The 12,733-nt window shown below is 49.4% G+C and overlaps 1 protein-coding gene across 1 annotated transcript; it reads left to right on the top strand.

Moving 5' to 3' along the window:
- The first annotated feature begins 2,143 nt into the window (after positions 1-2,143).
- LOC110685459 (tropomyosin-2-like) lies at positions 2,144-3,302 on the top strand. The gene is made up of 2 exons (XM_021861985.1): positions 2,144-2,176; positions 2,256-3,302. The coding sequence occupies exon 2, from the start codon at positions 2,259-2,261 to the stop codon at positions 2,949-2,951; it is 693 nt and encodes a 230-aa protein (XP_021717677.1). The 5' UTR covers positions 2,144-2,176; positions 2,256-2,258; the 3' UTR covers positions 2,952-3,302.
- The last annotated feature ends 9,431 nt before the right edge of the window (positions 3,303-12,733 follow it).

The raw sequence follows: 12,733 nt of genomic DNA, 5'->3' as shown, positions 1-12,733 counted from the left end.
GTTTTCGAGAGGGTAATCAGAGAAACCCAGCCGGATTTTGAACCGCCTGCGTCTTCGCAAGCATCCCAAAGAATTTCCAGATTTTCTTCTAGGTACCGTCTCTATTCTTTCTAGCTTTTTCATGCATTTCCGTTTGAGTCTTTTACTCGCATTTTTGTTCATTGGTCCCATAAGTAGATGGACCCCTTATACCCATACCCGGAACCTAGCTGTGAACTCAGCCGGTTTATTAGTACGGCTGAGTCTAGAACTGGGTCTGCCGCCTCTGTTCTTTGGGACAACCCTTTTTCAACACCCATATCGACCGACTCTGTGTCTGTGCAGGACACAATGGCCAGAATCCGGTCTACTGCCAGAGATCCCAACTACAGAAGTGGGAGCTCAGATGAGCAGCCGCCTGAGGACCCAGCTTCAGGCGGTGAAGTAGAGCAAGGAGAGGTAGAGCAGAGAGGCTCACCCGAGGGCGCTCCTAGCACCCCGGGTGATAGCATTTTAAACGAAGAGACTGCTCCCCTCCAGGAGACCAGAGAGCAGGTAGGCTCTGATAAGGAGGTCTCCAACTCCCCAGCCGGCTCTGATGCCGGTCACGTTCAAAGTAGCAGTAGCAGCTACTTAACCGAATCTGAGGATAGCGAGGAGGCGGAGAGGCCTTCTTGGGACAATAGGAACGATCCTCTCATGATCGCCGTCTCCTCTAAGGACCGCGAGCTCATGCGGGCTGCGCTGCCAGATTTTATCAAACGGCGGCCGCTGGGGGGTGACTATACAATAAAAATCCCGGCTGCTCTGGGAACAATATGGTGGGAGGATGGACAACCGAACGCGAACGCTTGGTTCGGGTGCTACGAGGCGGCCTTCTTGGCCGGAGTCCGCTTCCCTCTCCACGACACAATAAAAGCCATACTTAGGGGGTATGGCCTAGGTCTCTGGCAATTAACCCCCAACTCATGGGTAAATATTTTAGGGTATATCGCCGCCTGCGAGATGCAGGGCCTCAACCCCGGCTGGGAGGCGTTTGCCCACATGCATTACTTGAGTAGGAGCCCAGGCGGCTGGAGAGCCTGGTATACCTTGACCACCCAGCCCAAATACCTTATGACCTTGGACAAGCCATCCAAATGGTCGGACTGGAAGCACCGGTTCTACTTGGTTAAGGCCCCAACTACGGCAAAGAACAGAGAATTCCGGATATACAACCGGAAACCAGAACTCTTGGGGACCAAGTGCTGCCTGCCCCCTGTCCCGGAGGATGATAGAGAGACCATCCTTGACTCCGGGTTTTTTGAGTTAGTTCCTGACACCCTCTCATCCGGAGAGATAGTAAGGGTACCTAGAAACTGGGTGCCCAAACATGAATTTTTTAGGGACGAATGCTTCTTGTCCGCTTGTGGTCTAAGCAGCATGTTTAAAAAACGTATGTATTCGGAACTCAGCCGGTTTCTTTCGAACCGGATGCTTTTATTTCCTTGCTTGTTTATTATTCTAACCGTGTGCCTTCCTCTGCAGAAGAAGCCAAGGAAATGCTGCCCACCGAGAAGACACCGGCTAGGTCGGCTGCCGACATCCGGAAAGCCAATCTCGAGAAAAAACTTGCTGCCCAGGCGGCGAGGAAGGTATAACCGTCTGATCCTTCTCGTTTATTTCAATCCTTTTATCCCATAACTTATATTTTTCTCGTTTACAGGACGGGAAGCAGATGCCCCGGTCCCTTCAAAAACAGGTCAGGCCTCCGCCGACCCAACAAGAGTCTGCATCCAAGGTGCAGAAGACAGCCGACCGGCAAACTACCGGCGGCAAATCAATAAAGGTCCCAGGCGGGCCTGGATCTGCGGATGTGCTTTCTGCCATCCCATTGAGGACCGCAACCGGTCCCTCTAAAGGCCGTTCGGGCCGCCAAGGTAACTTCGACCTTACACTGCTTGACCTGCCCATGCGGGTCAAGTCTTATTCACAGTCTCGATCGCAGCCGGGGGATTCTCCAATCAGCCGGCAATCTATAGGCAGAGCATATGCGAGTTTCTCACCGTCTGTTTCTGGTGCAGATAATTCTCCCCGCTGGCCGGACGGGGCACAATATGCCCGGGCCATGCTGAAAGCCGTCCCCAGGGACGAGAAGGAGGCGATCCCTGGGATCAACTCCTTTAATGCCGACCGGGTGCTGGTCGACCTGGCCGACGTATGCTCCAACAACCATGCGGTAATTTTCTTGACGTGCATTTTTAAATATGCAGTATTAACCGGCTGTATTTTTGCAGGCTATGCTGCGCGTAGAGGGGCTCAAACGAGCTTATACCCGCAAGTCTGAAGAGGTAAGGAGAAGCAAACGGGCTGTTGATGACGCCCATAATGTTGCTGACTACTCTTTGTACATGCATGGCTTAGAATCTAAATCTATACGCATGGAACAGGCGGAGAAGACCAAGGCCCTCCAACAGCAGATTGATCAACTGAAAAACCAAGTTGACCAACTGCAGGCGTCCCTGGATGATGCCAATAAAAAGTTGGAGGAACAGAAAGAGCCCCTCCAACGGCTGAGCAAGGCGGAGACTGAAAATGGCCGCCTTGCCAAAGAGAATGAGCGCCTGCGCAAAGAGGCGGCTGCTGCCAATGAGAACTTCAAGGCCACCTTGGAGGCGGAGCAGGATAGGCTCATTGAGGAGAATGAGCTTGATTGTGCAAACCGGATGCGACGGGCGTTTTCCCTCATCCACCCGGAGGCGGACTTCACCGTCTGGGAACTCGCCTTCAAATATTCTGATCTTGCCATTCTGGCCGAGGAGGCGAATGAGCCGGGACCCGGACCCTATGACGCTTGGGTTGGGGAGGAGATTGCGCGACGGCAGGCGGAGGCTGCTGAAGAGGAAGTTGTTCCTGAAGCCGACGTAGCCGCTCACCCTGATCCAACCCAGAACCAACCGGAAGAGGACCGGTTCACTGTTCGCCTGGAGTAGCAACTACCTCCCGGCCTGCGCGCCTTGCATTATCTTGTAATAGCGCCGGATGAGATGGGCTAAGCTGTAATAATTTTTATTTTGAATATTAACATTTTCACCGGCTGAGCCGGCTTTTGAATGCACTCTGTTTTTCACACTTGGCTTTTGAATGCTTTTTATGTTTCTGCACTTCAATACTAGAATTCTTGTTATTTTTTTATTTTTTTATACATATTTCTGCGAGGATAACCAAAAGAACCCCGCCGGTAACACTACCGCTTGGGTCTTCACAAACAGCGAAGAAATTTGCAAGGGTTGCCAAGAGGACCCCACCGGTAACACTGCCGTCTGGGTCTTCGCAAACTAGGCGAAGAAATTTGCAAGGGTTGCCAAGAGGACCCCACCGGTAACACTGCCGTCTGGGTCTTCGCAAACTAGGCGAAGAAATTTGCAAGGGTTGCCAAGAGGACCCCACCGGTAACACTGCCATCTGGGTCTTCGCAAACTAGGCGAAGAAATTTGCAAGGGTTGCCAAGAAGACCCCACCGGTAACACTGCCGTCTGGGTCTCCGCAAACTAGGCGAAGAAATTTGCTAGGGTTGCCAAGAAGACCCCACCGGTAACACTGCCGTCTGGGTCTTCGCAAACTAGGCGAAGAAATTCCGACCCAAAACCAAACCGGTAACACTGCCGTCTGGGTCTTCGCAAACTAGGTGAAGAAATTTGCAAGGGTTGCCAAGAAGACCCCACCGGTAACACTGCCGTCTGGGTCTCCGCAAACTAGGCGAAGAAATTTGCTAGGGTTGCCAAGAAGACCCCACCGGTAACACTGCCGTCTGGGTCTTCGCAAACTAGGCGAAGAAATTCCGACCCAAAACCAAACCGGATGGCGTCTGGGTAATTGCCCCTGGATAGCGGCCTGGGCCTTTGCAAGCCAGGCGGCTATCCATATGATATAGCTCGAATATACACTAAGTGCCAACATTAGATTCGGGAGCCAGTCGGTTTATACTGAATTACTGGTCGGGACTTCGCAAAAGAATCACGCCAGATTAGGATGTCCATTCACCGGTTGGGCTTTTGCAAGCATACCCCTGAATGAATTATGGCCTAGACCAAATGTTTTTAGGCCTGCTCTTAGAGAGTCAGGCGGCGGTATTGAGTACCGGCTGAATTTTGGAATCAGCCTTAGTGGTACTTCCAAAAAGTGAGCCGGCTGCAAGTTTGGGGTTGCTAGCCTGCCCTTTTTTGGTGCGAAGGATCGTCAGGCGGATTTGTCCGCCTGTGTGATCGCTTAGAACAATTTACCACCCAAATGGGAGATGTTCTCTTCGATGAATTCACCCGTATGGGCGTCACCGGATGAAAAAATTAGTTACTGGTGCCGCTTGTGGTAGGCACAAGACATGGCGGCTGTATACAAAATTGAATATAATTCTCAATTTGAAAATTTACAAAAGATGTACAATATTTAGTAGTAGTATTTTTTGAGGTTATCTACATTCCAAGTTCTAGGCAACTTTCTTCCGTCTGGAGTTTCCAGGCGGTAAGTGCCGTCTCGTACTTCTTCAAAGATCCGGTAGGGTCCCTCCCAATTTGGGGTTAATTTGCCTTGTTCATTGGCCCTACCGGTTGCCTCCATCTTGCGAAGCACAAAATCTCCTTCTTTCAAAGGTCTTTTACGAACCCGCTTGTTGTAGGCTCTAGTCATACGCAGACGGTAGATCTCATGACGCAAGGCAGCATTCCCCCTTCGCTCTGGAAGAGCGTCTAATGCCAACCGCATGGCTTCCCAGTTAGCCGCCTCATCATATAACATAATGCGTAGAGTAGGCTCATAATGTTCAATGGGAAGAACTGCTTCAGTGCCGTATGTCATGAGAAATGGGGTCTCACCGGTTGCCCCCTTTTCGGTTGTCCGGATAGCCCAAAGGACATGAGGTAATTCCTCTGCCCATAGTCCACCGGCTCTTTCTACTTTCTTCTTTATCCCGTCTGAGATCAGCTTGTTAAAAGCCTCAACTTGACCGTTTGCCTGAGGACGGCCAACGGATGCAAAACAATGGGAAATTCCTTGGTCTCCCAACCAGGTCTTCAGGACAGGCGTTTCGAACTGCGGTCCGTTGTCGAAAACCATGGACATTGGAACCCCGAACCGGGTGATGACGTTTCTCCAGATGAAAGAAATCACGTCTTTCGTTTTAATCCCTTTTACCGCCTCTGCCTCAACCCATTTGGTGAAGTAGTCTACTGCTACAAGAATGTAGCGGCGGCCGCCTGTCGCAGGCGTATAAGGTCCCAAAATGTCCATGCCCCATTTAGCGAACGGAACCGGACTATGGATTGCCGTGAGATCTGTTGCCACCAATATGTGTGGCACAAAACCCCGCATGCAGATCTTCCAAAACTTCTCTCCCCCTATCCGGGGTTACACATTTCAAAAACGGCTGCAGGTATCCCTTCCGGAGGAGTTCCCCTTGATGCATAAGAAAACTTGAAGCACGCTTCTTGAGCGCTGATGCTTCTGAAGGGTCATCCGGCAAGATACCATCCGTCAAAAAAGACCGGATGGGATCCATCCAGGTAGCACTTCTGTCCAGGACTCCAATGGGATCAATTGGAATACTTCGTTTTTCAATGACTTCCCAAAAGACCGTCCTAGGAGCATCACAGGAGGCTGATGATGCCAACTTTGAGAGGGCATCCGCCTGATTGTTTTCAGACCGGGGCACCTGTCGCAGATGAAATTCATCGAAGGACCCAGCCTCCTCTTTGACCGCCTGCAAATATTTGATCATAGCCGGATGGGTGGCTTCGTAGTCACCAAGGTATTGGCTAACGATCAGCTGTGAATCTGAGCAGGCGTCGACCTTTCTTGCACCGGCTGCCTTACACATGCGCATTCCGGCTAGCAGGGCTTCATACTCTGCCTCATTGTTGGAGGCTTGGAACTTAAACCGTAGTGCATATTCAAACTTATCCCCTTCCGGGGAATGACAGATAACACCTGCACCACAGCCGTTCACCGTAGAGCTGCCGTCTACAAATAACTTCCAGACCTGATCAGGGTTTTCCGGTTGCACCGGCCTAGTCATCTCGACAATGAAGTCGGCAAACGCCTGACCTTTCACTGCCCGCCTGGGTTCAAAAGTTATCTCAAGGCCTTGTATTTCAACAGCCCACTTGATCATTCTACCGGATGACTCTATAGCAGTCATCGTGCGCTTGAGCGGCTGATCTGTGTATACCACAACCGGATGTGCCAAAAAATAAGGCTTCAACCGCTTGACTGCTACGAATAAGGCCAACCCAAATTTTTCGATCATGGGGTACCGGAGCTCAGCATTTTTAAGGACATGGCTGATGAAGTACACCGGCAGCTGAATGCCGTCTCTCTCAGCGAGGAGAACGGCACTAAGGGCGTGATCAGAGACGGCTAGGTACATGTACAGAACCTCCCGGGGTAGGGGGCTCACTAGCCTTGGCAAAGAATGCAAGTGCTGCTTAAGCCTTTGGAATGCCGCCTCTGCTTCTTCACCCCATTCAAACCTTGACCTCTTCCTGATTGCCTGGAAGAAATAGAGGCACTTGTCACCTGACCGGCTGAGGAACCTCCCCAATGCCGCCAGACAACCGGTCAACTTCTGGACCTCTTTTACAGTGCGGGGAGACTTCATGTCAATTACCGCCTGTATTTTTTCCGGATTAGCTTCGATGCCTCTTTGGTCAATCAAGAATCCGAGAAACTTCCCAGACTCAACACCAAATACGCATCTTTGGGTTAAGCATGACCCGGTGCCGCCTGAGTGTGGTGAAGGTTTCTCGCAGGTCTGCTAGGTGATCCGTCTGTAGCTTGGATTTGACTATCATGTCATCGATATACGCCTCTACATTCCTGCCAATCTGGTTGATAAAAACGGTGTTTATCATGCACTGGAATGTAGCCGGTGCATTCTTCAACCCAAACGGCATCACTGTATAGCAGAATAACCCCTGATCAGTGACGAAAGCCGTCTTCTCCTGATCTTTCTTCCAGAGGGGTATTTGATGGAAGCCGGAATAGGCATCCATAAAGCTCATTAGCGCATGGCCGGCTGTTGAGTCGACTAGGCTGTCAATCTTTGGAAGCGGGTAGCTATCTTTTGGGCATGCTTTGTTCAAATCTGTGTAATCCACACACATCCGCCAAGTACCGTTCGGCTTCTTTACTAGAACGACATTTGCCACCCAATCCGGGTAGTAGCATTGCCTAATGAACCCAGCATCCAACAGCTTTTTGACATCAGCCGCTGCCGCTTGAGATCTTTCTCCACCATGATCCCTCTTTTTCTGCCTAACCGGCTGCTTTTTGGGATCTACGGCTAACTTGTGGACAGCAAGATCCGGGCTGACGCCTGGCATCTCTTCCACTTCAAAGGCAAAGATGTCTTTGAATTCCTTCAGCAGCTGGAGCAAGCCTTCTCCCAACCGTTCGAAGGCTACCGTCCCGACCTTGACTGTTCTTTCGGGACGGCTGTCATCTAGGATGACATCAAGGCAGTCACCAGCCGGCTGAGGTCGTTGGTCATCTGACCTTTCCCCGGCTAGTGATTGCTATTTCTCCTTTTTGACGGGTGCCAGTTGGTCCGCCTTTCTTTTCTTACCGGCTGCCCTTGGAGCCGGGACTGCTGGGTCGCAGTTATCAATATCTATGGGCTCACCCTGGCCGGCTGCACCCATAGTTGTCTTGACGTCAGAGAGATAGCATTCTCTTGCCGTCTTCTGGTCCCCGCTTAGGGCACCGACTGTACCATCATCCTTTTGAAACTTGACCAACATGAGGGACGGGATGATGACAGCCTTAGATGCGTTGAGGGTAGGACGGCCAAATATCATGTTGTAGGCGGACAGCTCCTCCACAACTAAAAACTTGACTATCATGTGGCGTCCTTGCCCCTTTTCACCCAGCCGGATCGGAAGATCTATGCTTCCGACCGGATGCACTACTCCACCCCCAAAACCGACTAGTGGGTGAGGAGCCTGGTGCATGTTACCGGATGTGTACTTGAGCTTGGTCAAGCACTGATAACTAATTAGGTCAGACGAGCTCCCGGTGTCTATTAGGATCCGGCCAACCTTCTGGTTGGCAACCTTGCATTCGATGACGATGGGGTCATCATGAGGCCGCCTGACCTTGCCCCGGTCCTTTTCAGAAATAAGGACCTCAGGGAAGATGTCTTTCGACGCCTGGCCCTCATCCACTGAGTTGACCAGCTTCCTGATGTTGTCTTTGGTGCCCCGGATGGTGGGACCCCCTCCGGCAAAACCGCCTGCTATGGTGAAGATGGTCTCTTCATCCGTCTCGGAGTTTACTGGGCCGGTTTTTGCCGCCTGCCCTTTCTTGACCTGGGTATTAGCCTTAGCCTTGGGTAGGTAGTATTTTAGGGCCCCCTCATCTGCCAGACGGTCCAATAGCCGCCTGAGGCTATAGCAGCCATTGGTGTCGTGGCCAACATCCTCGTGGTATTGGCAATACTTGCTCTTGTCCCGTTTATTCACGGGGCTTTTCATTTCAGCCGGTTTGTCGAGAGACATCCGGTCTTTGATTTCCAGGAGGATGGTGGAGCAATCTTTTGTGAACTCGTATTTGGGGACATACGGTTCTGACTTCCGCCTGATCTTCTGGGCCGGCTGTCCTGATCGGTCAGCTGCCCAGACCCCTTTTCTCTTTTCTTCCTTTCTTGCCGGCTGATGCTGTTGCCGGCTCTCTTTTTTGTCAGACTTTTTAGAATCTGACGGCTGCTTGACAGCACAAAGCTCCGTCGCCTGTATATAGGCTTTAGCTTCAATTAACGCCTCTTGGAGGGTAGCAACCCTCTTCCGGACGAGGTCAAACTTAAAGGTCGACCCATCCTTCAGACCTCGAAAGAAGTCTGTATAGGCCACTTTGTCTGATAGTCCTGGAATCTGAATTTTCATCAGATTGAACCGTCTGACGTATGACCGGAGGCCCTCCCGGTCGCCCTGCTGTATTGCCCCTAGGTCGAGGCTAGTCTTTTTGGCAGGAATATTCATTGAGAAATTTGACGTAAACAAGTACGCCAAAGTTCGAAAGCTGTTGATGCAACCGGCTGGTAGGTTACCAAACCACCGCTGGGCTATGCCCTTGAGGGTAGCCGGGAAGCATCGACACCAGACGGCATCCTCTAACCCCTGAAGGTACATGAGGTTAGAGTAGGCCATTAGATGGTCTTCTGGGTTGGTGGTGCCGTCATAGGCCCCCACCAAAACATTCTTGATCATAGGCGGCTGTGCCGCCTGGGTTATCTCGGGTGAGAACGCCGTTGGCTGTTCCCCCAAATTTAGCAGGCGCAGCTGCCAGTCCGTGGGTTGGTACGGCTGCTGCGCTTGCCCACCGAAAAGACCCGGTGACATAAAAGGGGATCCACCCAACCCATTCGGTGTGCCGAATAAGCCAGGCTGGATCACTTTGGGTCCAGACCGGGCAGAAGCTTCGCCCGTCTGGCTCCCAGGGTTCGTTCCCGTACGCCTGTGTGAGACGTCATGGAAACTGTCCGGGAAGGTCGACGTTGAGGCCGACGCAGACGCCTGACCTCGCTTCTCTTGGAGAAATGTGCGGGCGTCTGAGAATGTTTTCTTGGAGCCATCCGGCTGTACGTGCCGGATGGCCTTTCGCAGCTCCCCTTGAGGAAAACGGAGTCTGCTTGGATCAAACCTTAAGCCCTCCCCCTCCTTTGGCTTGGGATGAGGGGTAGGAACTCGTTCTTTGACCGCCTTCTTTCCAGAAGGCTTCTTGGCCGGCTGACCCTTCTTTGGAGTAGCTGACCGGATGAGGCTCTTGATCTCACCCTTGAAACTATTCATGAAAGACATGAGTTCGTTTCTTGTAACGGGAGCTGAGCCCTCCACCGTCTGGGCAATTCCAGCCGGTTGCCCGGCTGGGTTGCTGGGAGCAGCTTGGCTGATTTCCCGTTCTCTTCTATCTTTAGCACGAGGGTGCTTCGTTCTGAAAGACCCATCCGGGGCCACATATGTTTCAATTTCGTCTCCACTTTCATGGTCCGTCTGGACCTCAGGCTCGACCACAGGCCGTTTGCCCTGATTTGGTGACACAGTATCAGAAGTCATCTTAGAAGTACTCTCCCCACAGACGGCGCCAAATGTTTCGGGGTTTTTTGATGTGTCCTGCGGGAGAGTTACAATTCCAAGAATGCCCTTCGACGCCTGTGCCTGCAAAATCACGAAGACTCCTGGGGGTAGGAGCTCCGCCTCCGACGATCAAGTTAGTAAAGATACGGGAGGTAGAATGCACGTAATGTTGAAGTTACTTCTCGCGTAATGGGAGAATTCCGCAATTAATATTGCTCGGGGTAGGTGTTTGTCTTTATGAGGAGTATTCAATGTAAGCAATAGATGTCCCCCCCCCCCATTAATGAGGGTCCTTCCACTATTTATAGTGGGGAAGGGATGGTTTCCCTTTTAGGGTTTAGAGGACACGTGTCAGCAGAGGATTGGAGCCCTGCTGACCAACGGCTGGATGCCACGTGTCACTAGGCCATTGGGCCACGTGTTTAGGGTATTTTTACCCCAAACACTTTGTACGACATTTATATTATAACACAAAAATGTGTATATAATGTTTTATTTTATAATTCGTATTAATTATGTAAGATTGTGTATTTGATATACGGATATTAGGTGGATCTTGGGTGGGGATTAGGCGGGTTTTTGGTGGGGATGGATATCCAAGTGGGGGGTGGGGCGGGGATGGTTTTGGAGTTGTACCCGGTGGGGCGGGGATGGGGATGAAAATTGGACCCGCCACGGGGATGGGGATGGGGATGGGGATGGGGATGAAAATATTAGGTGGGGATGGGGATGGGAAGGCCAACATCCGCCCCGCCCCGCCCCGCCCCATTGACATCCCTACCTATATGGCACCGGTTCAGGTCAAACCGGTGGCCAAAACCGGTCTGGAAATGGGCAGGATTTTAGGACAAGAGAAAAGGCACCGGTTTGGCCTGAACCGGTGCCTAAAATTAAAAAGGCACCGGTTTGAACCGATGCCAATTGAACCGGTCCCAATTCAAAAAAAAAAAAAATTCGCGGCTTTTCTCTTCTCCTTCCTCTCTTTCTCTTTCATTCATTCCTTCCTCACTGTTTCATTAGAGCTGGGCGAACAACGGCCTTTTCCTTCCTCTCTCTCCCTCCACCACAGCCGTCACCTTCACCGGCGGCCACCAGAGGTTTCGAAAACCACCTTCAATCCTTCCTCTCTCTGTTTTCCCTTTCTTTCTCTTTCAAATTAAGTTGTTGCATAGTTCGAAAACTCCTTCGACCGCCCCGAGGTTGCTCCACCACCTAGCCGCGCCACCCCCCTGAGGCTCCTCCACCACCGAGCCGCGCCACCGGCCTGAGGGTCCTCCTCCATTTGCCGTGACTGCCCTGAGTCTCCTCCTAGCTGCTGCCCTAATTGTCTCCTCCACCACCTAGCTACGCCACCCCCCTGAGGATCCTCCACCACCGAGCCGCGCCACCGGCCTGAGGGTCCTCCTCCATTTGCCGTGACTGCCCTGAGTCTCCTCCTAGCTGCTGCCTATTTTGTCTAAAGGTTTATTTTTAATTTTTTTTTACATTATTTTCCAATTATATAATTATATATATTAATTTGTTTTGCATTTTGAACCATTGTTAGTAAATTAAAATTTAGGTTTGAATATAATTTTTCTCAATTTTAGGTTTGAATATAATTGGGAAATTGTGAAAATATTAGAGATTAGTAACCTTGTTACTCAATTAGTTGGATTTTATTATGTTTTAATGGTTAATTTAATGTGTTTTGGTGGATAATTTTGAAATAATTATAGAAAATATATTAACCTTGGTACTTAAATAGGTGAAATTTGGTATTTTACTTTTAATGGTTAATTTGAAGTTATTTTGATGGATTATTATTTTGAATAAGTTAGAGATTAGTTAACTTTGTTATTAAATTAGTTGAATTTTGAAATGTTTAAATGATTAATATTAAGTTGTTTTGATGGGTATATTTGAATTAATTTGAGATTAGTAACCTTGCTTGTTACTAAAGTAGATGAATTTTGGAATGGGTGAATGGTTACTTTTAAGTTGTTTTGATGGGTAATTTTGAAAAAATTAGAGATTAGTAACCTTGTTAGTTTAGCAATTGTTAGTTCAATGAATGATGTGTTTTAGCTTATAAATAAATTAGTGAATTGACATGTTATGAGAAAGAAATAGTACATACCTTATATTTAACCTAATTTTTGTTTATTGTTTTTTTTTAACAGATTTGTGAATTGAAGCACGAGTTTAATTAGCTTGAGGACTACATATTGAGCTCAAGTGGGTAGTTGCTATATTGGTATGACTTATAAACTTTACTTAGCTATATTTCTTTCTATTTATCCATTTAATAAAAGTTTATTCATGAAATTGCAACTTGTGTATTGTTTAATTGCAAATAAATACAACAATATATAGAATACTTGCATCATCATATGCCTAGATACCCGTTCAAGGCTTTCTCATTAGGAGAAAGTCTTGAATAGTCCCCGGTTGGGACTGTTCTTGAATGTGTACTCTCACTTAGGTGGTGAATGTATGTTTTCTTTTCGATTTTAAGGAACATCTTGGCTTACCATTTCCTCACTATGTTCTCTGGGTACATATGTGGGTAATTAATTATCTACATCGTGTACTTGGAGAACTAGGGGGAAATGCTGCCGGATTTTCCTTAAAATTGGAAAGTTGACATACATTCACTAGTGAGAGTAGAC

This window comes from Chenopodium quinoa, unplaced genomic scaffold, assembly GCF_001683475.1.
Source record: "Chenopodium quinoa cultivar QQ74 unplaced genomic scaffold, ASM168347v1, whole genome shotgun sequence".
In the NCBI taxonomy this organism is placed as follows: Eukaryota; Viridiplantae; Streptophyta; class Magnoliopsida; order Caryophyllales; family Amaranthaceae; genus Chenopodium; species Chenopodium quinoa.
The sequence above is the reverse complement of the archived record's forward strand: the minus strand, read 5'-3'. Positions and strand labels throughout refer to the sequence as shown.

Coding starts and splice junctions, on each gene's coding strand:
- LOC110685459 (XM_021861985.1), top strand. CDS start 2,259: ATGCTGCGCGTAGAGGGGCTCAAACGAGCTTATACCCGCAAGTCTGAA.